The following is a 27,481-nucleotide window of genomic DNA, read 5'->3' on the forward strand; positions in this document are numbered from 1 at the left end:
GATGGATGGATGGATGGATGGATGGATGGATGGATGGATGGTTGAATGAATGAGTGAATGGACGGATGGATAGATAGATGGATGGTTGAATGAATGGATGGATGGTTGAATGAATGGATGGATGGTTGAATAAATGGATGGATGGATGGATGAGTGGATGGATGGATGGATGGGTGGATGACTGGATGAAAGGATGAATTGATGGGCAGATTGGTGGATGGGTGAATGGATGGATGGATGGTTGAATAAATGAGTGGATGAATGGGTGAGTGGGTAGATGGAGGGATGGATGGATGGGTGGGTATGTGGATGAATGGGTAGATGAGTAGATAAATGGATGGTTGAATGGGTGAATAGGTAGGTGGATGGGTGGGTAGAGATGGATGGGTGGATAGGTGGATGGGTACATGAATGGATGGATGGGTGAATGGGTGAGTGGATAGATAAATGGGTAAGTGGATGAATGGACAGGTCAGTGGATAGATAGATGGTTGAATGAAAGAGTGGATGAATGGGTGAGTGGATGGATGGATAGATGGATGGATGAATGGACAAATGGATGGATGGGTGGATGGACAGACGAATTGATAGGTGAGCGGACTGATGGGTGGGTGGATGGATGAGTGGACAGATGAATGGGTAAGTGGGTAGGTGGGTAGGTAGATGGATGGATGAATGACTGGATGGATGGATTTATGAATGAGTGGGTGGGTAAGTAGATAAATTGATGGGGAGTGGATAGATAGACTGATGGATGTGTGGGTGCTGGTTACCTGACTTTGGACTCCAAAAGCACTAACCGAGGAGAATGGAGACTCCCAGGACTGGGTGAACCCCAACCTTCTCGGGCTCACATTTACTATCTTCCCACCTGGCAGAAGAAAACATTTCCTGACCATCTTCACAAAACCCCCCAAAATACTTATCACTGAAGGGTTGACTCTTCTTGCCAGGGAGTCAAGAGGGACTTTGCTATCCTGATTTCTCACAGGCAACAGGTGGTCACATGCAGAGACTACAGTCAACAGGCCTCAGGCAGAACAAACTGTGCACTGGCCATCCTTGAGACAACAGAGCCAGCCCTCCCATGAGGGCTTCCCTGACCCTGATCCCTCCGCCCAGCCCTGCCTGGCAACTCCTGGAGGCTGGCTCATCCATATCCCTTCTCTTGCAGGCTCTCCAGTAATAGTATTGGTGATGGAGGTTCCAAGGCCCTGGCCGAGGCCCTGAAGGTGAACCAGGGCCTGGAGAGCCTGGAGTGAGTCCACCTGACCCCTGCCAGGGTGACGAGTCCCCCTGCGTTCTCTTTCCAGTAGATGGTGGGCTGGCAGTCCTGAAATATGGCTGTCCCCCAGGGCCATTTCCCTGCCAACATCAACCCTGGGTACACACTGCCCTCAGTGCCCCCTGCCCCACTAGCTCCATTTCCCTAGACAGTGGGGGCTGGGGTGGAGTCTGGAGTGTTTGGAATGATGAGCTCCAAGTGTCCTTGAGAAGCCAGCATGGGTGGCTAGAGAGGGAGTCAGCTGTAGCAGCTTTGGTGGGGGCAGGAGAGCTCAGCGCTGCACCTACACTTGGGGAGCCTGCTGCACCACTCCCTCTGGGGGCTGCAGACCCAACACACCCTGCTCTGAGGCTGTCTGGGGCCACCCACATCAAGGCAGGGTCTAAATTTGGGGGTTTGTTGCGCTAAACCCACCTGCCCTCACCTGGCAGGGGCTAGGTGAGGGGATGGGCAAGGAAAGAGAGATGAGGAGAGGAGCAGTGTGGCTGCCACTGTCCCTGGAGCCCCCAACTCCCTGTTGAACCCAGTGCCTGCTGTCCCAGACTGGACAGGGCAGCTCCCTCTGGGTCCTGCGACAGCCACACCCAGGGTGCCTCCTTCTCTGTCCGCAGTCTGCAGAGCAATTCCATCAGTGACGCAGGAGTGGCAGCACTGATGGGGGCCCTCTGCACCAACCAGACCCTCCTCAGCCTCAGGTAAGTCCCGGCCACCCTCTCCAAACATGGCGTTTCTTTGACCAGGCACCTGTCTGCAGGGACTTGGCACTGGGAAGCCTGTCTCAGGGATATCTATTGCTGGGGAAGCCTTCCTGGCAGCCTGGCCCTCTTCCTGATCTCTTGGGGTGCAGGGGACAGCTGCTGCCCGCAGTGGCCCATTCTGCTGCTCCCTTCCCAAATGCACGCTGAGCCACCTGTCCCCTCGCACCTCTGGGGCCCTGTCATCCTATCCTCTCCCTGTACTGTGGATGGTCCTAAAGCGGGGGCGCCTGGCTGGCCCAGCACTGGCTCGTTGGCATTGGCTCCTTCACACCTCAGCCCAGACTGTGCAGAACCCTAGGTCCCCTGCCTACAGTTTCTTGGCCTTCCAGAAGCCTAAACACCTGGGCTTGGCTCTGCCAGATGCCTCATCTGCCCGGTCAGAAGCTCAGGTCTTCCCTTTTTTTTCAGCCTTCGAGAAAACTCCATCAGTCCCGAGGGAGGCCAGGCCATCGCTCATGCCCTCTGCACCAATAGCACCCTGAAGAACCTGGAGTACGTGGTGGGGGCCTGTGACTCCACAGGCTGTTCATGCCATGACCACACCCACACTGAGCCTGGGCTGACGGGCACCCTCGCTGCATCACAGGGTTGGAGAAGGAGCTGACTGGGGAGGGTGCAGCCAGGCTACCTGGCATCAGGTGGCAAGTCCCCCACTCTCATAGTGTAAATTGCATGAGGGTGAGGCTGGTATGACACCATCTGCCTCACCTGGTGGGGATGGATGAGGATGTGATCATGCCATTGGGCAGCGTATCCCCAGGAAGCTCCCCCACGTCCTGGCTGTGTGACCTGGCATTGAGCCCTGGAATCCCTGGTGACCAAGGACCAGAGGCTTCACAGCCAGCCCCCCGCTCACTTGCTCCTGTTCCCTTTCTCCTAGCCTGACAGCCAACCTCCTCCACGACCAGGGTGCCCAGGCCATCGCAGTGGCAGTGAGAGAAAACCGCACCCTCTCCTCCCTTCAGTGAGTCTGCAGCTCTCCACCCTGCCCTGTCCCCCTTCTGCAGAGCTGCCGGGCTCCACCCAAACCAATGATGTACAGGCCAAGCCTGGTTTGGGGACACCCCTTGCAAAGGTCTCAGGGGCTGCCCAGGCTAGACTGCTGCCAGCAGACTGTGCCCCATCCTGTGCTCTCCTGACCCACAGACAGACATGTGTTAAGAGGTGGTCACAGGGTTGCAGGAATTCTCCTGCCACATCCTGCAGGGATTCCACCCCCTGCCATCAGAGCCTCCTTGGCTCTGCCCCAGGGCCACAGAGTCACATAGTCACATGTGTCTGTGTCTGCCCAGCCTGCAGTGGAATTTCATCCAGGCCGGCGCTGCCCAGGCCCTGGGACAAGCACTACAGCTCAACAGGAGCCTCACCAGCTTAGAGTAAGTTGGCCTGCCCAGGGGCTGCAAGGCGGGGGCTGTCGGGGACAGGTGAACCTGCTGGTACCCACCAGGGAGAGGCTCAATCCAGTGACCCTTGGCACACAGCCTCCTCTTCCCTAAGGCCAGCGGGCACGTTTCAGTCCTTGTCTGCCTTTTAAATATATTGGCTGGGTGCGTTGGCTCACGTCTGTAATCCCAGCACTTTGAGAGGCTGAGGCATGTGGATCATCTAAGGTGTCGGGAGTTTAAGGCAAGCCTGGCCAACATGGGGAAACCCCATCTCTACTATAAATACAAAAATTAACCAGGCATGGTGGCACATGCCTGTAATCCCAGCTACTTGGGAGGCTGAAGCAGCAGAATCACTTGAATTTAGGAGGCACAGGTTGCAGTGAGCAGAGATCATGTCACTGCACTGCAGCCTGGGCGGCAGAGCAAGACTCTGTCTCAAAATATATATATATATACACACACACACACACACACACACACATATATGTACACATATATATACACACACACATATATACATATGACGGCTTTATTGAGATATAATCTTCACACCAGATCTGCCCACTTAGTATACAGTTCACTGGTTTCTAGTGTATTCAGTGATGCAACCATCAGAATCAATTTTACAACATTTCCATCACCCCAAAACGAACCCATCCCCGTTAGCACTCACTACCCATTCTCCATTTCCCCCAACCCTGGCAACCACTAATCTACTGTCTCCATGATCTTCCTACCCTGGACACTGCATATAAATGGAATTGTGCGACACATGGCCAAAAATGGAATCATACGACACATGGCCTTTTGCGGCTGGCGTCTTTCATTTGGTGTCAGATTTTCAAGGTTCATCCACATTGTAGCCTGTCTCAGTACATAGTTCCTTTGTAAGGCTGAATGATATCCATTGTATGAGTACACAGGTTTTATTTCTCCATTCATCAGCTGATGGACGTTGGGTTGTTCCTACTTGGCTGTTAGGAACGGTGCTGCTGTGGACCTTTGTGCACAGTTTCTGTGTGGACGTGAGCTTTCCTTCTCCTGGGTGGATATACCTGGGAGTGGAGTCGCTGGGGCGTGAGGGAACTCTAGGTTTAACCCTTGGAGCCTCATTGGTCTTTCTCCTTGACCATTTCTTCTCCTTCAGCTTCCAGGATGTCCCCTCTAGCTGGGCCTTGTCCTCTTTTCTTCTGTTTGGCTCTTCAGTGCAGGGCTCCTCAGGGATCTGTCCCATGTCATCTTCCCTTGCCTGGCATCTCTTTTCCTGGAGCTCTTGTTTCCCTGGGCTCCAGTGATCTTTAAAGTCCTAACGACTCCCATGTGCATGTCCCAGGCCTCTCACCTGAGCCCCAGACCGGCACGTCCACACTCCCTCTGCACCTCCCCTCAGGGTCTTGCTGGGGTGCGGGGTCCCTGCATTCTCTCTCCCAAAAACCTGCTTCTTGGTTCCCCATCTTGTGAATGGAACCAACTGTGCAAGCTAGAAACAAGGACTTCACTCTCACCTCCCACTTCCTTTTCTATGGTTTTTATTTTACTTTATTTTTGAGATGGAGTCTCTCTGTTACCCAGGCTGGAGTGCAGAGGCATGATCTCAGCTCACTGCAACCTCTGCCTCCTGGGTCCAAGCGATTCTCCTGCCTTAGCCTCCCGAGTAGCTGGGACTACAGGTGTCCAACACCACGCCTGGTGTTTTTTGTTTTTTGTTTTTTTTAATAGAGATGGGGTTTCACTATGTTGGTCAGGCTGGTCTCGAACTCCTGACCTTTAAGTGATCCTTCCACCTTGGCCTCCCAAAGTGCTGGGATTGCAGGCGTGAACCACCACATCCACATTATTTTTTTAAAATAATATTTACATTTTTTTTTAAGAGATGGGGCCTCACTATGTTGCCCAGGCTGGTCTCGAACTCCTGGGCTCAAGCGATCCTCCCACCTTGGCCTCCCAAAGTCCTAGGATTACAGGTGTGAGCCACTGTGCCTGCCCACCTCCTGCTTCCTATTCACTGTCAAGTCCTGTTGGGTCAGTCCCCTCTGTGTCCCTGCCACCCACTCAATTCCCTTTGCGGCCACGGACCCCACCCAGGCCATCGGCACCACTCACCTCCATCCCTGTGGCAGCCTCCACCTCAGTCCATCCTCTCACACTGCTGGCTAGAGACCTTTCCAAAGCAACTCTGTTCCATCTTGGGTGCCATCCTTGAATGGCTGCTCAGGGCCTGCAGAGTAAAGTACACACAGCCCCTCAGGGTGGCTTCTGAGGCCCCTAAAATCTGCTTCCTTTGTCCCTCCCTGGACTCATTTCTCACTTCCCCAGGAACTCAATTCGTTTGGGTTCCTTAGCTGAGCCAGGCACACTCCCCACTTTGGGTTTGGGTTTTGACTTGTTTCTTCTGGGGAGCCTTCTGCGGACACCCTGGGGCGGGAGACGCTGCTTGCTTTTCCCTGCAGCCTGCACTTGGCCTGTTGTACCTGCTCATTTAATCACGTCTTCCCACCTGAGCTTCGAGAAGGGGACACAGGTCCACTGCCTTATACAACCCCTAGCACATGAGACGCACTGAAATGTTGTCTTTTTTATTTTAATTTTTTGAGACGGAGTCTAACTCTGTCGCCCAGGCTGGAGTGCAGTGACACGATCTCGGCTCACTGCAACCTCTGCCTCCTGGGTTCAAGTGATTCTCCTGCCTCAGCTTCCCCAGTAGCTGGGACTACAGATGCCCTCCACCACTCCCGGCTAATTTGTGTATTTTTAGTAGAGACGGGGTTCCACCATGTTGGCCAGGCTGATCTCGAACTCCTGACCTCAAGTGATCCACCCATATCAGCCTCCCAAAGTGCTGGAATTAAAGGCGGGAGCCACTGTGCCCGGCCACACTCAAATGTCTGTTAAAATAATGAACGCCAACAGCTCTTAGCCTTGAATGTATTAATGTGCACCTGAGTTAAACTCAGTCACTCATTGCACCAGGGCCTGCTAGTTCCCTCCAATTTAGAAGGGGAAAAAATGACACAAAACCCTAATAAGCAAGAATGGCCAAGGAGGTTGGGCATGGTGGCTCCTGCCTGTAATGCCAGCAATTTGGGATGCCAAGGTGGGAAGATTGCTTGAGCCCAGGAGTTCAGGACCAGCCTGGGCAACATAGTGAGACCCTATCTCCACAGAAGAATAAAAATATTAGCCAGGCATGGTGGCATGTGCCTGTAGTTCCAGTCTCTATTTAAGTATTTTAGTCTCCTCGGGAGGCTGAGGTGGGAGGATCGCTGGAGCCTGGGAGGTTGAGGCTGCAGTGAGCTGTGATCTCACCACTGCATTCCAGCCTGGGTGGCAGAGTGAGACCCTGTCTCAAGAGAAAACAAGACAAACAGAATGGCTCAGGGATTGAGGCTTTCAGTTCATTTTCTGGTTGGCTGTGAAAAGCAACCCTTTCTGGGTCCCAAGCCCCTACTGACAAGTCACTCTATGTGTCCCATTTCCTGCTTGCCTCTGGCGGTTCAGACTCATGCAGGCCCCCAGACCCTTCTGTGTGCTTAGTATGAGGCAGCGGGCTGCAGGGCCTGTAGACGAAGGGCAGTTATCCCCAGGTAAACCCTGGGAGTCTATGTCTATGGTGTGTGTAGTCAGTTAAACCTGGCAGGTCCAAGCGTGGCAGGGCCTTGCTAGAATGCTCCGTGTGCCCCATGCACCCAAAGGGGTCACACTCTGTGTCCAGTTTACAGGAGAACGCTATCGGGGATGACGGAGCGTGTGCGATGGCCCATGCGCTGAAGGTCAACACAGCCCTCACTGCTCTCTAGTAAGTCCTAGATGTGCGCAGCAGTCAGGAAACCGGCCCCTCCACCATCCTTTCATGTTTTTTTTTTTTTTTTTGTCTCGAGACAAGACTCTTGCCCTGCCGCCCAGGCTGGAGTATAGTGGCGCAATCTCAGCTAACTGTAACCTCCGCCTCGTGGGTTCAAGTGATTCTCGAGCCTCAGCCTCCCAAGTAGTTGGGATTACAGGCGTGCGCCACCACACCCAGCCTAATTTTTGTATTATCAGTAGACGGCGTTTCACCATGTTGGCCAGGCTGGTCTTAAAATCCTGACTTCAGGTGATCTGCCCACCTCAGCCTCCCAAAGTGCTGGGATTACAGGTGTGCACCAACACACCTGACCTAGACGTTATTTTTGTTTACAAGTCAAAGGAGGTGTATTTGATTTTCCTAGTATTATTATAGGAAATATTACATTAGCAACTGGGGGCTCAAACACCTAGATAGTAGTAATGAGGAGGTGCAAGGAGCGTTCTCCCCGAGCCCTTCCAGGGATAGCCTCTATTTCTCGTAACCTTAGCATCCAGATTTCTGTCTTAGGCAACAGTGTAGATAGGAGATGGAGTGCCTAGACATAGCGCTGGCCAACCATTCTCAGTGCTGTTTCTCCACTTTCCACCCTGAATCAAGGGGTGGTGAAAGGGAATGGAGTGTGTGGAGGGAGGTGGGCCCAGCTGACCCATATTGACAGCACCCTCCCCACCCCAGTCTCCAGGTGGCCTCCATTGGTGCTCCGGGTGCTCAGGTGCTAGGGGAAGCCTTGGCTGTGAACAGAACCTTGGAGATTCTTGAGTAAGTATTCCAGTCTCCAGCTATGGTCTTCAGCCCCCCAAAAAACAATGAATCCTTAATGAATAGATATGGGGACAAAGTTTACAGGTAACTCACAAATCATCCTAGTGGTCTTCATTTCGGCACAAGTGTACCAGCTTCCCAGCCCCACTTCATGCCTTTTCCTGGGAGTCGCTATCATTTGCCCTCCTCTCCAGGTTGGCCTCGCCAGGCTGAACACGTCTAGAGGCCCGGTTTATGGGTCCCGGGGTGGCTGATCTTGTTCTCTGGGCAGATCCAAAGTCCTGGGATGAGGCTACAGCTCTGAGGCTCAGGCATGTCCTCAGAATTCCTGCCCTTGCTGGGGGCAGTGCGGACCTGCCCGAATGGAGGGCTGCCTCTCTTATCTTAGCCTTGCTTTTCTGTTTGGAGTGGAAGAGGAGGAAGGCTCCAACAACCCACCTGGCTGGGCCAGCCATGCCCCTTCCTGTGTGCCCTGCTTCCCACAGCCAGCTCTGCCCTGCTGCCCTGGAGTGAGGAAGACAGAGCCCTGCTCTCCTGTGACTGCTGAAGTCCTTGTTTCCTCTACCAAGTAGCCCCAAGCCCACCTGCAGAGGTCAGGATCACCTCTCATCCTGTACCCATGCCTTAGGCTTCCTGTCTTTCCCCACAGCTTAAGAGGAAATGCCATCGGGGTGTCTGGAGCCAAAGCCCTGGCAAATGCTCTGAAGGTAAACTCAAGTCTCCGGAGACTCAAGTAAGTGGCTGGAGGGCCTTACCTGCATCCTGGAGCAGCAGAGTTCTCTGCTGTGTCCTCCTCGACGGGATAAAATGCTCCTGATTTCCTGTAGCTACTTCCTCCTGAATATAATCAGACTTATTATAGTCCACATTCCACTGCAGCTGGGTTTGTTGAGTCTGCTTAGCTTCAGTCAGAAGTCACTCGCATCTGCGTTTATGGTCTTACATCCTCCATCGCACTTGGATGGGACAATCTGGCCACTTGTAGACACCTGTCTCCAGGGTCAACTCCCACCTGGCATTGCCATGGCACTTGTCGATACATCTGCCTGGGTTACTGCCCCCAGACAATGCAGTTGTGCTTCCCCGGATGTTTCCTTCTGCCCTGATGGCTCACCGTGTGTCTCCATCTCTTCTCCACTTAGTCTTCAAGAGAATTCCCTGGGGATGGGCGGGGCGATATGCGTTGCCACGGCACTGTCTGGAAACCACAGGCTCCAGCATATCAAGTGAGTGCACCTGCCCTTCCTGCTTGCCCTTAGAACTGCTTCCAGGCCACGCATTGCCTTTTGCTCAGTTCTGAGAGCCAGCTGACCCCTAGACCCCTCAGCAGCCCTACAGGGAAACCTGGTCTAAGGGGGGCTACCCTGAGCCTTGTCCATGTAGCGAGGGGATCCTAGAAGCACAAAGGCTTTGCATGGGGTCCTGCATTTTCTATCTTATGACCTGCTCTACTAAAGAGAACCTGTAGGCTTCAAGCCCTGCCTTAACTGTTCTCTTCTAGCCTCCAAGGAAACCACATTGGGGACTCCGGGGCCAGGATGATCTCAGAGGCCATCAAGACAAATGCTCCCACGTGCACTGTTGAAATGTGAGCAAAAGGAGTTCCTGGTGGATGGAGCAGGAGGATGGGCAGAGACTCAGCTGGAAGCTTTTGAACAGAAAGGCCGACTTCTGGGGACCTGCTGGGAGCTGGGAACGCTGCTCACTCAGCACGAGAGTGGGGCTCTGCACGGAGAAAGGAGAGGTGCTGCCAGAGGAGGTCGTGAGCTCCCTTCCTGGTGCAGGAGTGGTTCAGGCAGGGGGCGACGGGTACTCTGCTATGGCACAGAGGAGGGAGGGGGCCACCACCAAGGGACTAGGGGACAAAGGCCTGAAGCTCAGCAGTGTAGGAGGCTGGTTCCAGCTTATTTACACCCTGAGTACTTCATATGCCCCCTACCTTTAAAAATGTTTATTACTGCCCCGTTCCACTCACCTGGTTAAAAATCATCCCATGCTCTGAGATAAGCTGCCATCTCAAGCTCGTGAGGAGCATCCATGTGGCAGGGGCAACAGAGGGGACCCTTATTTTTTCAAGAAGAAAGTTTTAGGGTATCATCCTTACAGACATGAAAAAACTATAGGAAAATTGTGAAGATAAATGAGTTTTAATTCTAGCATTCTGGAAACAGAGACAATAGAGTTCTTCAAGGATTCTGCCTTTTTTTTTTTTGTTTTTGAGATGGAGTCTTGCTCTTGTCACCCAGGCTGAAGTGCAGTGGTGCAATTCGGCTCCCTGCAACCTCTGCCTCCCAGGTTCATGTGATTCTCCTGCCTCAGCATCCCCAGTAGCTGGGATTACAGGCACCTGCCACCATGCCCAGCTAATTTTTGTATTTTTAATAGAGACGGGGTTTCACCATGTTGGCCAGGCTGGTCTCGAACTCCTGACTTCAGGTGATCAGCCTGGGCCTCCCAAAGTGCTGGGATTACAGGCGTGAGTCACCGTACCTGGCCCCATTTTTTATTTATTACAAAATCAAAGACGTGGGTGATACCTGGCACATGTTATCTGGAGTCTGGCACACTGGTTATCAATAGCACATTCAATGTATTCAGTGATGTCATTCTTTCTTTAATTTTTTTTTTTTTGAGACAGAATCTGTCACCCAGGCTGGAGTACAGTGGCGTGATCTTGGCTCACTGCAGTCTCTACCTCTTGGGTTCCAGTGATTCTCCTGCCTCAGCCTCCCAAGTAGTTGGGTCTACAGGCACACACCACCACACCCAGCTAATTTTTATATTTTTAGTAGAGATGGGGTTTCACCATGTTGATCAGGCTAGTCTCAAACTCCTGACCTCAAGTGATCTGCCCGCCTCAGCCTCCCAAAGTGCTGGGATTACAGGTGTGAGCCACTACACTTCCTTATTAGGCTTCCAAAGCCACTGCTGTGGCCACAGCTTCCATGGAGACAGGCAAGCTGAGCCTCTATGTGGCACCAATTCCTGCAGCTGTTTGTGTTGGAGGGAAAAAAATCCAAATGGACATCACAGCTCTCATTAACTAAATAACCACAGAAAATATTTATTAAGATTATAAAGCAATGATCACTTCTGAATTTGAAAGGAATCGCTATTTGAAATGTTTCTTCAAAAGTGAGCAACTGGACAGGATGCTGACATGGATGCTAAGGCCATGGCTGAAGGCTTACTTGGGAAGATGATATCCTTGCAGTCTCAAAACAGCACCCCACAAAGGTGATATCCTAATTTACAAAGGGAAAAAGGTACCTTTAATCTGAAATCTGGCAAATGCAGCCTCAACAGAAGTGACAGAATTGAACATCGCCAATAATGGGACACGTGGACATCACGTGCCCCCAGTCTGATGCAGCACGGAGTCGTCTGATGTATTCTTGTCAAAAACTGTTTGCCTGATTCTAATCATTGAAGGGACAATTAGAAAAAAATCCAAATTGACAAATATTCTGCAGAATAAATGGCCTAAACTCATAAAAAACATCAATGTCACGAAAAATGCAAAACGTTGCAGATAGTGTGAAATTGAAGATTACAGAGATATAACTTAATGCAAGATCTTTGACTGGATCCTAGACTGGAGGAAAAAGTCTGTTACAAAGAACATTTGGATCACTTGTAGTAGCTAGGAAATAAAACAAAACAAAACATTATTTGTAAAAGGGGGGAAATCTGAACATGGGTCTTGCAGTATTTATGATGGTTTTTGCTGGGCATAGACTTCTAGATTGACAGCTGTTTTAGTACTTTTAAGGTGATGCTCTGTCTGCCGGTTTGCATTGTTTCTGTCTGAGTTAAGAGCTTAGCAGAACAGAGTTGCAGTAGCCAAACGCTGGAGAAAGCTGGGCCCTACAGAAACCTAACACTGAGGAAACCTCAGGAGCCAAAGTGGTGGAGAAAACAAACAGTCCTCCCTCTCTCCCTTTTCAAATAATGTTCATACATCTTCAAGCTGTCTGAAATGGTTAAAGAGTTCAGTCTGTCATCAGGGACACACCAGAGCCAGCCAGCCCACACAGACCCCATCAGAGCAAAAGAGACAAGACAATTTAATTCATATCCACACAGAAAGGACTTCTAGGTAGGAGATATACCCTTTAGCTCCCTTCCAATTAAAGGAGTCCTCAATTCTAGCACCTGAGAGTCCCCTGGGTCTAACAGCTGTGATATTTATGTAGTGTGTTGCTTACCTAAATGAATACAATTTCCTTCCAGACATGTGACACTGATATTAAAGTGCTAATGAGAGGGATCTGTTTCTTCTTGTCCAAGCTAAAAGAGAAACAGTCGTTCAGATTTCCCATCAGAAGTCCGAGGACTTTGTTCTTGATAACTACTACCAATAAAAATTGAGTATTTGAAAAATTCCTTTGTATTTTCCATCAATACACATTTTTTAAAGCATTTGAGGAAGTCTTCTAATTATATAGTAAAAAATTATCAGCAATGGCCTGCTAGTTTTTTATTGACCTAATCACAACCATCCTCCTTAGGTCCTGAGGTCTGCTCTACTGCTTGGCCAAAACCAAATGGTGCCAGGTCATAAAGCACTTGCACATGTGACTCCTGGATCCATTCTACAATGGGTCACCACTTTAGTAATGACCCACTACAATGGGTCATACTTTAGCAAACACGATAGAGTACAAACAGCTTGTTGTTGACAGAAACTTCCTTGCTCAAGCAAGGCAGTGCTATACATGGTGAGACTTTGCACAAAGTCAGTTAACTAACAGATGATCTAGAAGCAGGTGACACAATGAAATACCCTTTGGAGCTGTTGCCTATGTCTGTGGATGGGCTCTTTGTAGCTAGGTTAGGCTTCTGTGTTAAAGTGCGTTAGAAGAAAGCATCACATAAGGAAAACAGAACTCTATTTGTATGTTTTTTCAAAACAGAAGTCGAGTCACATTCAGGCAAACCAAATCCGTAACATCCAAAAGGTGCAGCGACTCTTCTGCGTCTTGGAACCACGGCGTCTGAGGTGGCTGGCATGGCTCCAACACGCTGGCTTCCCTGTCAGCGGATCGTTTACAATATGGTGCATTTCAAATTACTGGTGAATTCACTGAATGCTGGCCTTTTTTTTTTTTTTTTTAAAGGGGTAATCTTATACATAAAATTTATGAAAAGAAAGAGAAAAAAGCAAAAATGACAGAAATAATTGTCGAAAGTTCCTAAAATTTATGTGTATCTTTTCATACTTGTGAACTCCTGAATAAGTATTTATATCTGACAGGTACAAATAAAATAATTATGCTTTTAAGTAAAACCTATTTAATAATATGAAATATGGTGTTAAATACATTTATTAAAAGTAACTTCAGAAGTCTTCTGACTTTTTAATTGTAAAAATAAGTGAAAACTGTTTTGTGCTTTTCTTTTTAATTTACTGTATGCTTTTTTTTTTTTTTTTTTTTGAGATGCAGTCTCACTCTGTCGCCCAGGCTGGAGGGCAACAGTGTGATCTTGGCTCACTGCAACCTCCACCTCCTAGGTTCAAGTGATTCTCCTGCCTCAGCCTCCCCAGTAGCTGGGGTTACAGGCATGTGCTACCACGCCTGGCTGATTTTTGTATTTTTAGTAGAGATGGGGTTTCGCCACGTTGGTCAGGCTGGTCTCAAACCCCTAACCTCAGGTGATTCACTCGTCTTGGCCTCTCAAACTGCTAGGATTACAGGCGCTGGCCTACTGTATGCTTTTTACAAGCAGTGTGCTTTTATTTTTTTTTTTTTGAGACGGAGTCTTGCTCAGTTGCCCAGGCTGGAGTGCAGTGGCATGATCTTGGCTCACTGCAAGCTCCGCCTGCCGGGTTCACACCATTCGCCTGCCTCAGCCTCCCAAGTAGCTGGGACTACAGGCACCCACCGCCAAGCCCAGCTAACTTTTTGTATTTTTAGTAGAGACGGGGTTTCACCATGTTAGCCAGGACGGTCTCCATCTCCTGACCTCACGATCCGCCTGCCTCGGCCTCCCAAAGTGCTGGGATTACAGGCGTGAGCCACCGTGCCCGGCCTTCTTTTTCTTTTTTTTTAAGATAGGGTCTCACTCTGTCACCCAGGCTGGAGTGCAGTGGCACAATCACAGCTCACTGCAGCCTCGACCTCCTGATCTCAAGTGATTCTCCTGCCTCAGCCTCCTGAATAGCTGGGACCACAGGCATGCCCCTCCACATCTGGCTAATTTTTAAATTTTTTGTAGAGATGGAGTCTCACTTAGTTGTCCAGGCTAGTCTAAAACTCCTGGGCTCAAGTGATCCTCCCACCTTGGCCTCCTGAGTAGCTGGGCCCACAGGCGCTTGCCACCATGTCCAGCTAAGTACTTTTCATATTAAAAAAAAAAAGAAGAAGAAAAAAGAAAAAAACCCAACTCCACTTCTAATTTCACAACAGAAAAAATCTTCTAGTGCTACTACTCTACCTAATTCAATCCTGTGTTGTTGTTTTTTTAAGTCAGAAACAAGAATCTGTACCAACACCTTTTTCTTAATAGGCTCCTTCCCCTACAGAAACACTTAGGTAGCGGGCTGCGGGAAACCTGTTTGTCCCTGTGTTGTGCACCATATCTTTCCACACTTTAGACAAAACAAAGCTCCTTTAGAGAAACTCTGGCTGGAGGGAAGGAGAGTGTCCCGGCTGTCATTGCCACGGGAGTCTGGAGTCTCCAAGAGGGCAGCTCAGGTCACCAGAGTTTCCAAATTTAGTACCAGCCGTGGAAACATGAAGGTGGCTGTAATCCAAGGTGAACTTGACTCCCAGAGGAATGTCAGCTTTGGAGAGAAAATGGAGGATTCCTCATCTGGAGCCTGTCTCTATCGCCTGATTTTCAAGGAAACCCAGTTTTCATTTAACTTTAGCTAAGCTTCTTTCAGAAAATTGTAGTAATTAAAATACATTTAATGTCTGGTATTGTGAACATGCAGAAGAAAGAAAGATGACAAAATGAAGTAAGGGCTAGAATTAAAAGCCGAAGCACAGGAAACGTTCTCAACTGTGCAAGTGATTAACAGCCAGATGTCCCCCTACGATTCCGAACATGAGTTCCCAGTGCCAAGTTCTAGCCTCAACTCTGCTGGACTCTCGGAGAAAATGTATAGTAAAAAAGCAGCCAAGACTTGTGTAGCGTCAGCTCTTATTTCTCCTTGAGATTTTGTCCCGTGGATGTGAATCACTAAGAACACATGCATTCCTCAAGTTTTAGGAGATAAATAAGGTGAAAAAAAAATCTTAGGGATTTGTTTCAATTCTTATTTAAGCTTCATGGAATGCAAACATAGGAGGCTGAAGCAGAAATAAGTATTGCTTCGGTAATCATGAGTCCAGCCAGCTTAGTGAACAAAACAGGTGTTACCTTCCTAACCTTCTAAGTTCCCATTTACCTACAAGTCTGAGGGTTTTAATCTGCCAGGGTCCCTTGGCAAGAGGGTCAGAAGTCATTGTCACTCTCATCCAGGGGTTCAGGTTTCCGGACCCTTGGACTGGGCTTGGTTGGTGAGAAAGAAATGCTCTCATCTTCCAAATCATCATCCTCATCATCATCATCATCTTCCATGTCGATTTCACTCTCCTCCGAGTCCTCCTATAGGGAAAAAATGGCAGATGCAACAGGGGGTTCCACCTCATTCCTGACATCTTATCCTAAGATTCTCTGCCTCCCTTTCTATAGCACCATCCCTGTGTGAAGGAAGAGGCCGGCAGAGTGGCAGGCAGGCTGTGGGAGGGCATATGGATGGGACCGAGGTGATGTACTCCTGGCTGGAATTTATCATCCAACCAGAACCCTCCAAACTCCAGGTGCATCTGAGTGTGGTGCTGCAGGGGCTGGCTTTCCCACAGTGTCTCAGAAGCACTCTGGATCTGCATTGAGGGCCAATGGACCCAGAGACTCTCCCTACCAATGGCAAGAAGGACAGGGGCTTGGAGACAGGGAAGGGAGGCCTATTTTGGCTTTTTGCAGATTGTGGATAAAAAGCAACACAGGCATGGGTATAAGGAGTGAAGTGAATCCCAGCTACTCAGAAGGCTGAGGCAAGAGAACTGCTTGAACCTGGGAGACGGAGGTGCAGTGAGCCGAGATTGTACCACTGCACTCCAGAGCAAGACTCCGTCTCAAAAAAAAAAAAAAGAAAGGGAGCAAAGTGAAAGACACACCTTCTCCCTCCTCATCAGATCCAGGGCAACAACTCAGCCCAGCTTTAAAACGGCAAGTCCTGCGTCCCATGTAAACCAGGATGGCTGGTCGTTCTATCTAGATCATTCCCATCGGTGCACACAAATGCTGTAATTTCCTTCTTGGAAAAAAACCCAAACGTAATCCCATTTTCCTCTCCAGCTGCTCTGCCCTGTCTCTCTCCCCTCACACAGAGCTCCTGAGCGAGTCGTTGAACTCACTGTCTGCACCTCTGCCCCTCACGAATGCTTCAGTTCCCCCGGACTCTCACCCACTGACCCCAGCACTGCTCCTATCACGACGGAAACACGCAATGGATTAGGATTGATTCTCAGGCCTCATTCTGCTTGGGCTGTGGAATCACCCCTTCATCCTTAAAACCCATCTTCTCCATCCCCCAGGGCCCCTTCTCTAGTCCAGGTCCCCCTCCCTCACTGCTGACGCCCCCCAGCCTCCCCTGCCTGCCCCTTCCTCCCTGACCTCTGCAGGGCAGGTGCACGCAGGACCTTGGGTCACCTCTCTTCTCGTTCTACTTGCTCGCCCTAGGCAGTCACATCTATCCTTGTGGCTTAGGTATCAACCAAATAAGAGTGGCTCCCAAAATTCAATATCTAGCCCAGACCTGGCTCTTGAACTCCAGACTTAAATTCCACCTGACTACTCAACCCTAGCATGTGGCTGTCACACTCAGAATGTCCAAAACCAAACTTTCGATCTGCCCTCCAAGCCCCTTTGTCAAGTCGGCCCCATCTCAGAAAATGAAACTCTGCTTTCTGCTGATTAGACCCCGCCCAGGCACCCTCATTTCTCTCTTTCTCTAACAGCCTGTGTCCAACCAATTCACAAAACCTGATGGTTCTTAGAGACAGACCCAGGACCTGACCACTTCTCAGCACCTCTGCTGCCACACCTTCGGCCAAGCACCATCACCTCTGACCTCCACGGGTGCAGGCGCCTCCTAACCGACTTCTCTCAAATGGGTGTCAGCTCTTGACCCTTCCGGGCTCACGATTCTCCAGAGTCTCCCCATCACACTCAGAGAACAGAGTCTTCATCTCACCCTGCAAGGCTTTGCGTGGCCCCTGCTGCCTCTCACGCTCACCCACAGTCACACCAGCTGCCTCTGCTCCTCAACGTGAGGAGCACATTCCACATGCCCAGGTGCCGCCAACCCACGGACTCGCTCCCTCCACTCAGGCCCTGCTCAAACACCACCACGTCAGAGCCCTTTGCTGAGCTCGTGGAAGATGCCACCCCCTCCTTGTTCCCTGTCACTCCCTGTCCCCTGAAGCTGTTATTCCTTCCGTTAACACCATGAGCCTTGGATCCGCCACTCCATCATTATTGCTGGGGGCTTGTGTCTGCCCCCTGCTGCGTTCCCCATAATCCATGACAGCACTGGCATGTGGCAGGCACTCAACAGACACGTGTTGGATGCCTGAACACGTAAAGCACGGAACCCTGTGCCTGGAGGGCTGCATGGACACAGCCTCCTTGAAATAAACCAGTGAGCACCAGGCATAAAGCTCAGCTGCGACTAATGCATTCGCTCTGAGAGAAGGCACACCTTGGAGAAGAGACGGGCGGTGCTGCTCCAGCATCCCCATGCCACACTCCCTCTGCTTCTCTCTTGGATGGGCAAGACAGAGAGAAGCTATTTACCAACCACACCCGAGTTTGTTAAGAAAATTATATTCTAGTTGCTCTCTCTGCTTCTCTACAGACCGTGCCTTATGAATTCAAGGCCTGATCTCTGTGCCTCCTGCCGGCAAGCCTGAGCGGCCTCTCCCCACTGTGAGTTCCGCAGCAGCACAGGCTGCGGATGCGTGAATCCGTGTGCAAGAAGGCAAGGCCCTGTTTCTGTCTCTGTGCAGCCACTAGCGCCATGCCACAGACACAGGTGTATCCACCAATGGAGGCGGCCTGGGGTCAGTCTCTGTCTAGTCGCCCTTCGCTGTGTGGGCTGAGCAGCACTGCCAGGGATGCAACAAAGAACGCAGACTTGAGTAATGCCCAGCAGAGCCCTGATGACCGGATCCCACCAAGGTCCCCCAGACTCCCCTTTTGGTTAAGTGCTCCAGGGAGTTATCCACTCAGTAAAGCTCAAGGCAGCCTGATGTCTCAGCCTCATGCCTAGCACCCCAGAGGCCTGGTCTGGGGACAGTGCTGCTTCACCATTCCTTCCCCAGCACAGAGCAGGGAGGAGGGCTGGTCCTGTGCCCAGCCCTCGGCGTCCTCCTTCATTTCTAGGTTACGGCCCAGGGCCTAAGGACTGCCAGCCTGAGCTTTCCCCATCTCCAGGCTCAGTGCTTGCGCCTCCTCTTTAGCATAAGGGCCTTCAGTGATCCCGCTGTCACCATGGGATCCCTTTTGAGTGGCTTTCTGCCCAGGAGAGAGGAAGCAGCACTCCTAGGGAGAGGCCCCTGGCTGGCCCTGGAAGGGCTGACAGACACCCACAAACACATGAGGCAGAACAGAAAACCAACCTGCTTCTTGGAGTTGGAAGTCTTGCATTTACCTAAGAGAGCTGGTGCTGCTTCCATCTTTGGAAAGCGAGAATGGAAAGAACAGTGAGAAGGCGAAAAAAGCAGAGCAAGCACATTCACTTGAAAAGAAATGAACCATCCACGAGCAAGGAAGAGTCCAGAGCCTCATGAGGCCAAACCTTGCCATGCATCGAGGCATAGCTGGACTGACCACAGACGGCTCCCTGGCTGCTGGCAGCAACTCAGCCACTCCCATCTATGGGACAGCCAAGCCCAGAGCACACAGAACCGCTGAGGGGAGCAGGGGACTTACATTGTCATCGGAGTCTCCACCTTGCATCGTGCCCACAATGCGTTTGCCGGGTCTTCCTGAGAATAACAAAAGCATGAAGAAGTCATAAAGATCTTGGAAAATAAAGCAGGAAATAGCATTCAAGATTTGTTTTCTGACCAGGCATGTTGGCTCATGCGTATAATCCCAGTACTTTGGGAGGCTGAGACAGGAGGCCAGGAGTTTGAGGCCAGCCTGGGCAACATGATGAAACCTCATCTCTACAAAAATTTTTTTAAAAAATTAGTCAGGTATGGTGGTTCACACCTGTAGTCTCAGCTACTTGGGAGGCTGAGGCAGGAGATTCGCTTGAAACAATGAGGCAGAGGTTGCAGTGAGCTGAGACTGTGCCTCTGCACTCTAGTCTGAACAACAGAATGAGACTCTGTCTCAAAAAAAAAAAAAGTAACAGTGCTCCAAACATTAACAGGTGGTAGATAAGAAATGTTTTTAAAGGCAAATATAGGAGAATTTTGTAGTATTAAATCAAAAATTTGCAGAACCTTTGACTTAAGAATTTGACTTTCAATGATGCAACCTAAAGATAGGCAGACATGGCCGGGCGTGGTGGCTCAAGCCTGTAATCCCAGCACTTTGGAAGGCCGAGATGGGTGGATCACCTCAGACCAGCCTGGCCAACATGGTGAAAACCCATCTCTACTAAAAATACAAAAACTAGCTGGGTGTGGTGGTGCAGGCCTGTAATCCCAGCTACTCCGGATTATAGGAGAATCGCTCTCTCCGGGAGGCGGAGGTTGCAGTGAGCCAAGATCATGACATTGCACTCCAGCCTGGGGACCAAGAGCGAGACTTTGTCTCAAAAAAAAAAAAAAAAAAAAAAAAAAGTAGGGGGCAGATCTATTACTGACAAAAGAAGATTTCCAATTGTATTTAATTTTTAAAAACAAAAGCAAGTTGCAGAACCATACATACCGTCTGGTTGCACTCAGGTTAAATTTTTCAGGTGATCTTTGTGTGTGTATGTGTGTGCGTGTGAGTGTGCATGTGTGTGCATATGTATATGTACAGAAAGGTAATCTGTAAAGACACACCCACCCTGGCCACTAGCCATGAGCCCTCCCAGGTGGGAGTGGGACATGAGGAAGACCCTAGGGCAGCATTCACATTCGCTCTACAAATGTTGTTGCCTGAGTCTTTTTATGTTTTAACTTAGTTTTAAGAGCCCCTCTATGTCGCCAGGCCACTGTGCAGTGGCTATTGCCAGACACAATCATCACACACTGCAGCTCCGAGCTCCTGGACTCAAACGATCCCCCGGCCTCAGCCTCCTGAGCAGCTGGGAATAAGGCATGCGTGACTGCGCTGAGCTTTGTTACTTGAATCTTTTGTGATGAGTAAAGGAATTAGAAAAACATTTTTTTTAAGGCAGAGATGCTCATTTAAGTCCCTTTCTGCATTAATTCTCAGGCTATTAGGTATATCATTGCACTGACAGTGGCAGAGGCAATGTGTTCTTGTGGCTGTGTGAGAAATACCAAGCCATAAATATGAACCATCCAGTCTTGGGATCACAGACAAGTAAGAATATTAGGAGCAAACATGACCACTGAACAGTTCAAGAGCCATAAACAACAGGACAGGATAAACCTGAGCAAGAGCTGCTTCCAGGGGCCATTCACAGTGCGCTTGTGGGCCTCAACACTAAGCAGCCTGCCCCAGTTCTGGCCAGGTGTTCTGTGAAACGGGGCACAGGGAGGAAGGCCAGCGAAAGATGCGGGGGTACCTTGCATGAGCACCTCCATGGCTGTCCGCGGCTTGGGCAGCCGCCTTTCTTCCAACTCACTGTCAGATTCGTCATCCTCCTGGATGTCTATGTCCAAGTCATCGTTACCTGGCAGGAACACAAGCAGGCAAAACAAAGGAGTGGCTTCATCATCACAACTAAACAGCTCTGCCCAGTAAGGTTTGCGTGCATTAGCCTTTCTTTGGATGCATTAGATTTTATAAGACTCTCTGGATTTGCCTGTAGATGCATAGTGAAGAATTAATGTGGACAATGATGTGCTGTTTTTTTAAAAAAAATAATTTTCCAAAGCAAGGAAAAAGTGGGTCGGATATATTAGTTAGAAACACTATTACAGTCATCAGAACAGCGACGCAAACGCCTCCAATTCCATCCTTCTAAAACTTGCATGGCTCCCTGGGTGCAGAGAAATCAGGTGCCAAGCAGTGAAGTTTTTACATATTCTCTGCAAAGACTTTTGGAAGATAGTTTTCAAATTAATTGTGTTGAAGCCCTTGAAGAAAATCTGAAAATTTAAAAACTGAATAGCCAGCTGTCAAGTGCTTGGTTAGTTCAGGGAAAAACCCATTCTCTGACTAATGTTAGGCTGCGTTACCAGAACTCAAGTTCCTAGATCGTGACAAAGATGAGGAAGTGGAGGCTGCTAATAAGGTAACACAGCAAGACTGGAGGCAGGGTGGCCAGGCTAGGAATGGCACGAATGGGGCTGCCCTGAGGAGAACGATGATCTTAGTGACTGGCAGTGAAAACTGGTGATGTGATGTTCTCCCCTGGGGAAAATCCCATCACAAAGATAGATTTTTTCCAAAGTAATTTTTTTTTTTTTTTTTTTTGAGACGGAGTCTTGCTCTGTCGCCCAGGCTGGAGTGCAGTGGCCGGATCTCAGCTCACTGCAAGCTCCGCCTCCCGGGTTCACGCCACTCTCTTGCCTCAGCCTCCCGAGTAGCTGGGACTACACGCGCCCGCCACCTCGCCCGGCTAGTTTTTTGTATTTTTAGTAGAGACGGGGTTTCACCGTGTTAGTCAGGATGGTCTCGATCTCCTGACCTCGTGATCCACTCGTCTCGGCCTCCCCAAGTGCTGGGATTACAGGCTTGAGCCACCGCGCCCGGCCTATTAATTTCTTAAATACATTCTTTGGAGTCTTACACCTATAGGCTGAATATTTCCTAAAGGGAACCTATAGAAGGAGTCTCCACTGTGGGGAGAAAGACCTTTCACTGCCTGGCACCTGATTTCTCTGCACCCAGGGAGCCACACAGGTTTTGTAAGGACGGACTTGAAGGACCCTGTTCTGATGATTGACTCAGAAGTTAGTTTGGAAGAACAGTAATTGTTAGTCTGCCCAAAGGCTTTGCTATGCCCCTACTATAAGAGGGTAATGTGGCCGGGCGCAGTGGCTCATGCCTGTAATCCTAGCACTTTGGGAGGCTGAGGTGGGCAGATCACCTGAGGTTAGGAGTTTGAGACCAGCCTGGCCAGCATGGTGAAACCCTGTCTGTACTAAAAATACAAAAACTAGTCAGGCGTGGTGGTGCGCACCTGTAGTCCCAGCTATTAAGGAGGCTGAGGCATGAGAATTGCTTGAACTCGGGAGGTGGAGGTTGCAGTGAGCCGACATCACACCACTGCCCTCCACCCTGGGCAGCAGAGCGAGACTCCGTCTCAAAAAAAGAGAGAGTAATGAAATGGTAACAGTATCTAGCTGGGCACCGTGGGAAGGTTTTCTGCTTTCTTTAGCCATGGAGAGAAGAGCTGTGCTTTATAGTACAGGAAGGGCCAACCTAGGAGCTGGAGAAAGTGTCAATAACAACATCCCGGGCTTCTACACAATTACTTTGAAACCTTCTGAAAGTCTTTACAGAGAATATTATTAAATATTAACATCAATTAATGACTACAAAATGAAACCACTATTCAGCTTAGTTCATTTCTTATGCCATCCAGGAAATTAAGACATTAAATCCTTATCCCATGCAATGCAAATCAAATTATATAATCAATTTTAAAATAAAATTAATACATGTACCTCAGGCTCAATAAAATTTCTTCTTATAACTCAAACCAATACAGACTTGAGAAGTGAGCAGGTAAACTAAAGTCAATTGCTATCATATGATTTCAATGTGTCTCTGAAAAGCACGCGTTGGAAACTTAAATCCCAATGCAACAGTGTTGGGAGGTGAGGCAGATTGAGAGGTGTTTAGGTCACGAGGGCTCCGTCCTGAAGAACACACTAACGCTGGTTATAAAAGCGCTTGAGGCTGTGGGTTTCATCTCTTGCTCTCTCTCCCCCTTTCTTTGCCCTTCTGTCATGGGATGGTGCAGCAAGATGCAACTCCTTGATCTTGGACTTGCCCCCAGAACTGTGGCTCATTAAGTTTCAGACAAGTAAATTTCTGTTTATAATGATAATAATATAAACTAATACTAATATATTATATGTTATATAATTGTCATATGTTATATATGGCAGTATATGTCATATTATGTGTCATATATTATATATTATATATATGTCATATATTATATATTTTATATATATGTCATATATCTATAAACACACACACATACAGACACATACAAAACTAGCCCTCTGTATCCATGGATTTCACATCCATGGGTTCAGCCAACCATGGATCTGAATTATTTGGAAAAAAAATCTACAATTATTTGGAAAAAAAAAAATCTACAAAGTTCCAAAAAGCGAAACTTGAATTTGCCACATGCCAAGTACTATGCTGAATCCATGTGAATGAAGTGATATATAGGCATTATGTTAGGTATTTTATGTAACCTAGAGATGATTTAAAGTATACAGGAGGATGTGCATAGGTTATATGCAAAAGACTTGAACACCTGTGGATTTTGGTATCCACAGGTGGGTTCTGGTACCAGTTCTCCACAGATATTGAGGGATGACTACATGTATCCATATATATAATGCTGTATATATTTTATGTAAAATATATAATTACCCAGTCTCAGGTATTCTGTTATAGCAGCACAAAACCGACTAAGACATTAATGCATGCTGACACTGAAACCACTGAGCTGACAGTGACAATTAAAATTAAGTATGGCTGACCACATGCCAGTATAATTCAATGGAGAAATAATAGTCTTTTCAACAGATGATAGTAGGATGACTGAACAGCCACATGCAAAAGAATGAAGTTGGACCCCCTGTCTCACACCATATATAAAAATTAACTCAAAGTGGATCAGAGACCTAAATGTAAGAGCTAAAACTACAGAACTCCTAGAAGAAAACACAGAGGTAAATCTTGGTGAATAAAGCAAGATCAGCATGACAGGTCTTAGCATCCTGGCCCAGGGACAGAATGGGATGCAAGTAACCAACCAGGGCTCCTACCTGAGTTGGGCCTCTCACAAGGGACAAACCTCATACAGGCTGATCACTGAGGGCTGCTTCTCATGCTCCTGGCTGACATGGAAATAAAAAGGGGAGGGCTGCTTTGGCTAGACATGCCCTTCAAATTTCCTAACCTTGTTCCTGGAGGACTTCCCAGCAGTCCCTATCCTTCCTCCAGGGTTTCCTGAGATTCAGACGACAGAGTCATAGAACAGGTGCAAAATGAGAGAGATACAAGGGAAATGGCAAAGAAAGAGAAAGAGAGAGAGAGTATGCTGCCCTCAACATGAGATCAAACAGAATATTTCGCCATGAAGAAAAAAAAAAGAGCAATCAGCAAGAGGAGGAGGAACTCTGTGCAAGAAGGCTGTTGATTGAGCAGGAAGATCCTGGGCTGCTACTGGTCCCTGACAGTGACTTGACACTGAAGTTCAGGGATAAGGGAAGCTGCCTGGTCACAGAGAGCTCCTTCCTGGAATCTCGGCCTTGTATGGACATAACCCTGTGTCTCTCCAGCTGAGTGTCTTGCTGAGCCATTCTGGATTATGGGGGGCATCTCAGCGGCATGGGGACCATCATGAAGCGAGTGGCCCCTCTCCCTGCACTGCATCCCAATGCTTGTTTTCCATCAGTCAGCCTGAAAATACAGAACCCTACACACCTCTAGGACCACCTTTTCTTACAGTTACACATCATATATAATTCAAACTATAATTTAAACAGGGGAAAACACTATCTTAACTGGCACAAGAATGAAATGTGTTTTAAATGCTATATTTAAACCAGACTCTTGAGTGAATACAATGGTACACAAAATAGAAGTTGTGAGAAAACTGCCTTTTGAAAATATTTTTGTACCTATAGTCAACAATATTTTATTATACTTTTCAAAATTGAAGATGTAAAGCGAAGTGTTATTACAGTAAAAAAAAAAAAAAACTGCTGAAAAAAAGAAGAAAACACATATTTAAATATATATATATACACACACACACACACATACACACACATATATCTCAAGGCTGAAAATGCTAGTCCAGAGTAAACTGCTCATCTACAAAGCCCAGCCTTACTTGCACTCTTCAGCAGGCGCTTCTCTTCCTCCTTGAGCTTGTTCTGTATCAGGCAGAGAGTATTTTTAGCTTCCTGTGGAAGAGGAAAAACAGACTCAGGAGAGACGGCCCTTTTCTGGACTGTTCTATTCTTCACCACTGCGTAAGGACTGCTAAGTTTGTGCTACAGAACAAAAAAAGAACTAAACTCAAGGAAGGGGAAGAGAATTAACATGGCCTGAGCAACTCCAGGGTCCCGAAATTTACTGCCCTTTCTCTCTGAGGTCACCTGGTGGCCTGGTGGACACGGGCACCCAGAATGAAGCAGCTGCCCCACCCCCATGCTTCTCCAACTACACTTCCCTGCCTCTGAGGAGAACTAAATGCCCACCATGCGTGCCTGTATGGCCTGGGGACACAGAACAGACACATCTAATTTTAGGGTAGAGACAGGCCTCTTGCTTTCAAAGGAAGAAAGTATAGATTTTATCATTTATCTTTCCTGCCCTGCCTTCAGATTCCAGCTCAAAAGATGCTAAATGGTAGGATAGGTAAGGATGGGAATAGGGGTGGGGAAAAGAGGAAACATCTCAGATCATAAAATATGGCCTTATTATCAAGAAAGAAAATGGGGGCTGGGCGTGGTAGCTCACACCTGTAACCCCCATGCTTTGGGAGACCAAGGCAGGAGGATCACTTGAGCCCAGGAGTTTGAGACCAGCCTGGGCAACATAGGGAAACCTCATCTCTACAATACATTTTAAAAATTTAGCCAGGTATGGTGGCACGTGCCTATAGTCCCAGTTACTCAAGAGGCTGAGGTGGGAGGATCACTTGAGCCTAGGTCTGAGGCTACAGTGAGCTATGATCACACTCTGCACTCCAGACAGAGTGGCAGGTAACACAGTGAGACCCTGTCAAGAAAGAGAAAGAGAGAGAGAGAGAGGGATGGGGGGTGCAAGGTGGGGGAGGGACAGACAGAGGGAGGAAGCTGGCTTTAAATATTGTTGTTGTTTTAAACATTAAAAATAAAGCACTGTGTTTCAGTCATGGGGTATTTCGAGGGAACAGGTATTCTAAGGACAGAGTGCGAGAGTGAGTAAGAGAAAAAGAGATGTACTCGTTGAAGGAAGGGTAGGGTAGAGGGCTCCCCCGGAAGTGTCCTGGGCCACCTATCCGCCATTCTGAGGCATACTGTTTGGTTTGTTCTCTGAACCCAGAGGTGGCCCCAGATAATACAACAAAATGTTTCTTGTCACTGCCCTTGACTGTTCTTTCCCAGGTACCCAATGTTTAAAATGTTCTAAACTCCAGGCTCTTTCCAGTGCCCTTGAAATGTGCCTGTCCTGTACCATTTCTCCATGGCCTGCCTCTGCCACAGAGTAATGCTATTAATGAATTCCTCGTCAAGATGACATGTGTCCACATGGATGCATTAGGTACTCCCAGTTAGCCCTACTGGACAACACACTAGCTCTGCCCAACTCAAATGCTCAGAATTGTAAGAAGCCTAGTATAACCTTAATGCCAAAAGCTGTCAAGGGCATGAGAAGGGGAGACTGCAGACCAATTTCATCATGAAAATGGAGTCTAAAAGACCATTCTCAGGTTAAGGATAGGGCAATTCAAAAATTGATCACAACTTGGTTCAATTTCTTTCGCTCTAAATTCCACATTTATCAACTCATGCTCAGATCTGAAATACTCTTTCCTAAATGGCCTTACCCACAGGGATGAAAGGAACCTGTAAGATGGTTGGTTAGGTTCAAGGCCACATATATTTCCCACAATCAACCAATAAACTGCCATTCCTCTTTACAAAACAATCTCCAATGAGCTATTTTGGTGATTCAATTCACCATAATTCGAAAATCCTTTTTTTCTCTTTTTTTTTTTTTTCTATTGAGACGGTGTCTTGCTCTGTTGCCCAGGCGAGTGCAGTGGCACGATCTCTGTTCACTACAACCTCCGCCTCCTGGGTTCAAGCAATTCTCCTGCCTCAGCCTCCCAAGTAGCTGGGATTACAGGCGCCCGCCACCATACCAGATAAATTTTGTATTTTTAGTAGAGGGGGTTTCACCATCTTGGACAAGCTGATCTCAAACTCCTGACCTCGTGATCCACCCACTGTGGCCTCCCAAAGTGCTGGGATTACAGGCGTGAGCCACCACGCCAGGCCCCCCTCCCCGCTTTTTTTTTTTTTTTTTTGAGACAGAGTCTTGCTCTGTCAACCAAGCTGGAGTG

At 48.5% G+C, this 27,481-nt stretch overlaps 2 protein-coding genes across 4 annotated transcripts in view; one reads left to right on the forward strand and one right to left on the reverse strand.

Moving 5' to 3' along the window:
* NLRC3 (NLR family, CARD domain containing 3) overlaps window positions 1-12,423 on the forward strand; it is a 40,385-nt gene extending 27,962 nt beyond the window's left edge. Inside the window, exons 7-16 of the mRNA XM_011982644.1 lie at window positions 1,175-1,258; window positions 1,897-1,980; window positions 2,452-2,535; window positions 2,924-3,007; window positions 3,336-3,419; window positions 7,144-7,227; window positions 7,954-8,037; window positions 8,690-8,773; window positions 9,183-9,266; window positions 9,542-12,423. Coding sequence (XP_011838034.1) covers window positions 1,175-1,258; window positions 1,897-1,980; window positions 2,452-2,535; window positions 2,924-3,007; window positions 3,336-3,419; window positions 7,144-7,227; window positions 7,954-8,037; window positions 8,690-8,773; window positions 9,183-9,266; window positions 9,542-9,632 — 847 coding nt within the window. The 3' untranslated portion in view covers window positions 9,633-12,423. The remainder of the gene's footprint in view (window positions 1-1,174; window positions 1,259-1,896; window positions 1,981-2,451; window positions 2,536-2,923; window positions 3,008-3,335; window positions 3,420-7,143; window positions 7,228-7,953; window positions 8,038-8,689; window positions 8,774-9,182; window positions 9,267-9,541) is intronic.
* Window positions 12,424-14,527: 2,104 nt separating this feature from the next.
* The window catches only part of CLUAP1 (clusterin associated protein 1), a 44,239-nt gene continuing 31,285 nt past the window's right edge, over window positions 14,528-27,481 (reverse strand). Inside the window, exons 9-13 of one of the 3 annotated variants that reach the window (XM_011982569.1) lie at window positions 25,259-25,331; window positions 20,789-20,896; window positions 19,027-19,082; window positions 18,714-18,770; window positions 14,528-15,636 (exon numbers count right to left, since the gene is read on the reverse strand). In XM_011982569.1, coding sequence (XP_011837959.1) covers window positions 15,484-15,636; window positions 18,714-18,770; window positions 19,027-19,082; window positions 20,789-20,896; window positions 25,259-25,331 — 447 coding nt within the window. In that variant the 3' untranslated portion in view covers window positions 14,528-15,483. The remainder of the gene's footprint in view (window positions 15,637-18,713; window positions 18,771-19,026; window positions 19,083-20,788; window positions 20,897-25,258; window positions 25,332-27,481) is intronic. The other 2 variants (XM_011982571.1, XM_011982570.1) reach the window with 2 other exon arrangements.

The sequence above is a fragment of the Mandrillus leucophaeus genome, unplaced genomic scaffold (genome assembly GCF_000951045.1).
Source record: "Mandrillus leucophaeus isolate KB7577 unplaced genomic scaffold, Mleu.le_1.0 Scaffold240, whole genome shotgun sequence".
NCBI classification, from domain to species: domain Eukaryota; kingdom Metazoa; phylum Chordata; class Mammalia; order Primates; family Cercopithecidae; genus Mandrillus; species Mandrillus leucophaeus.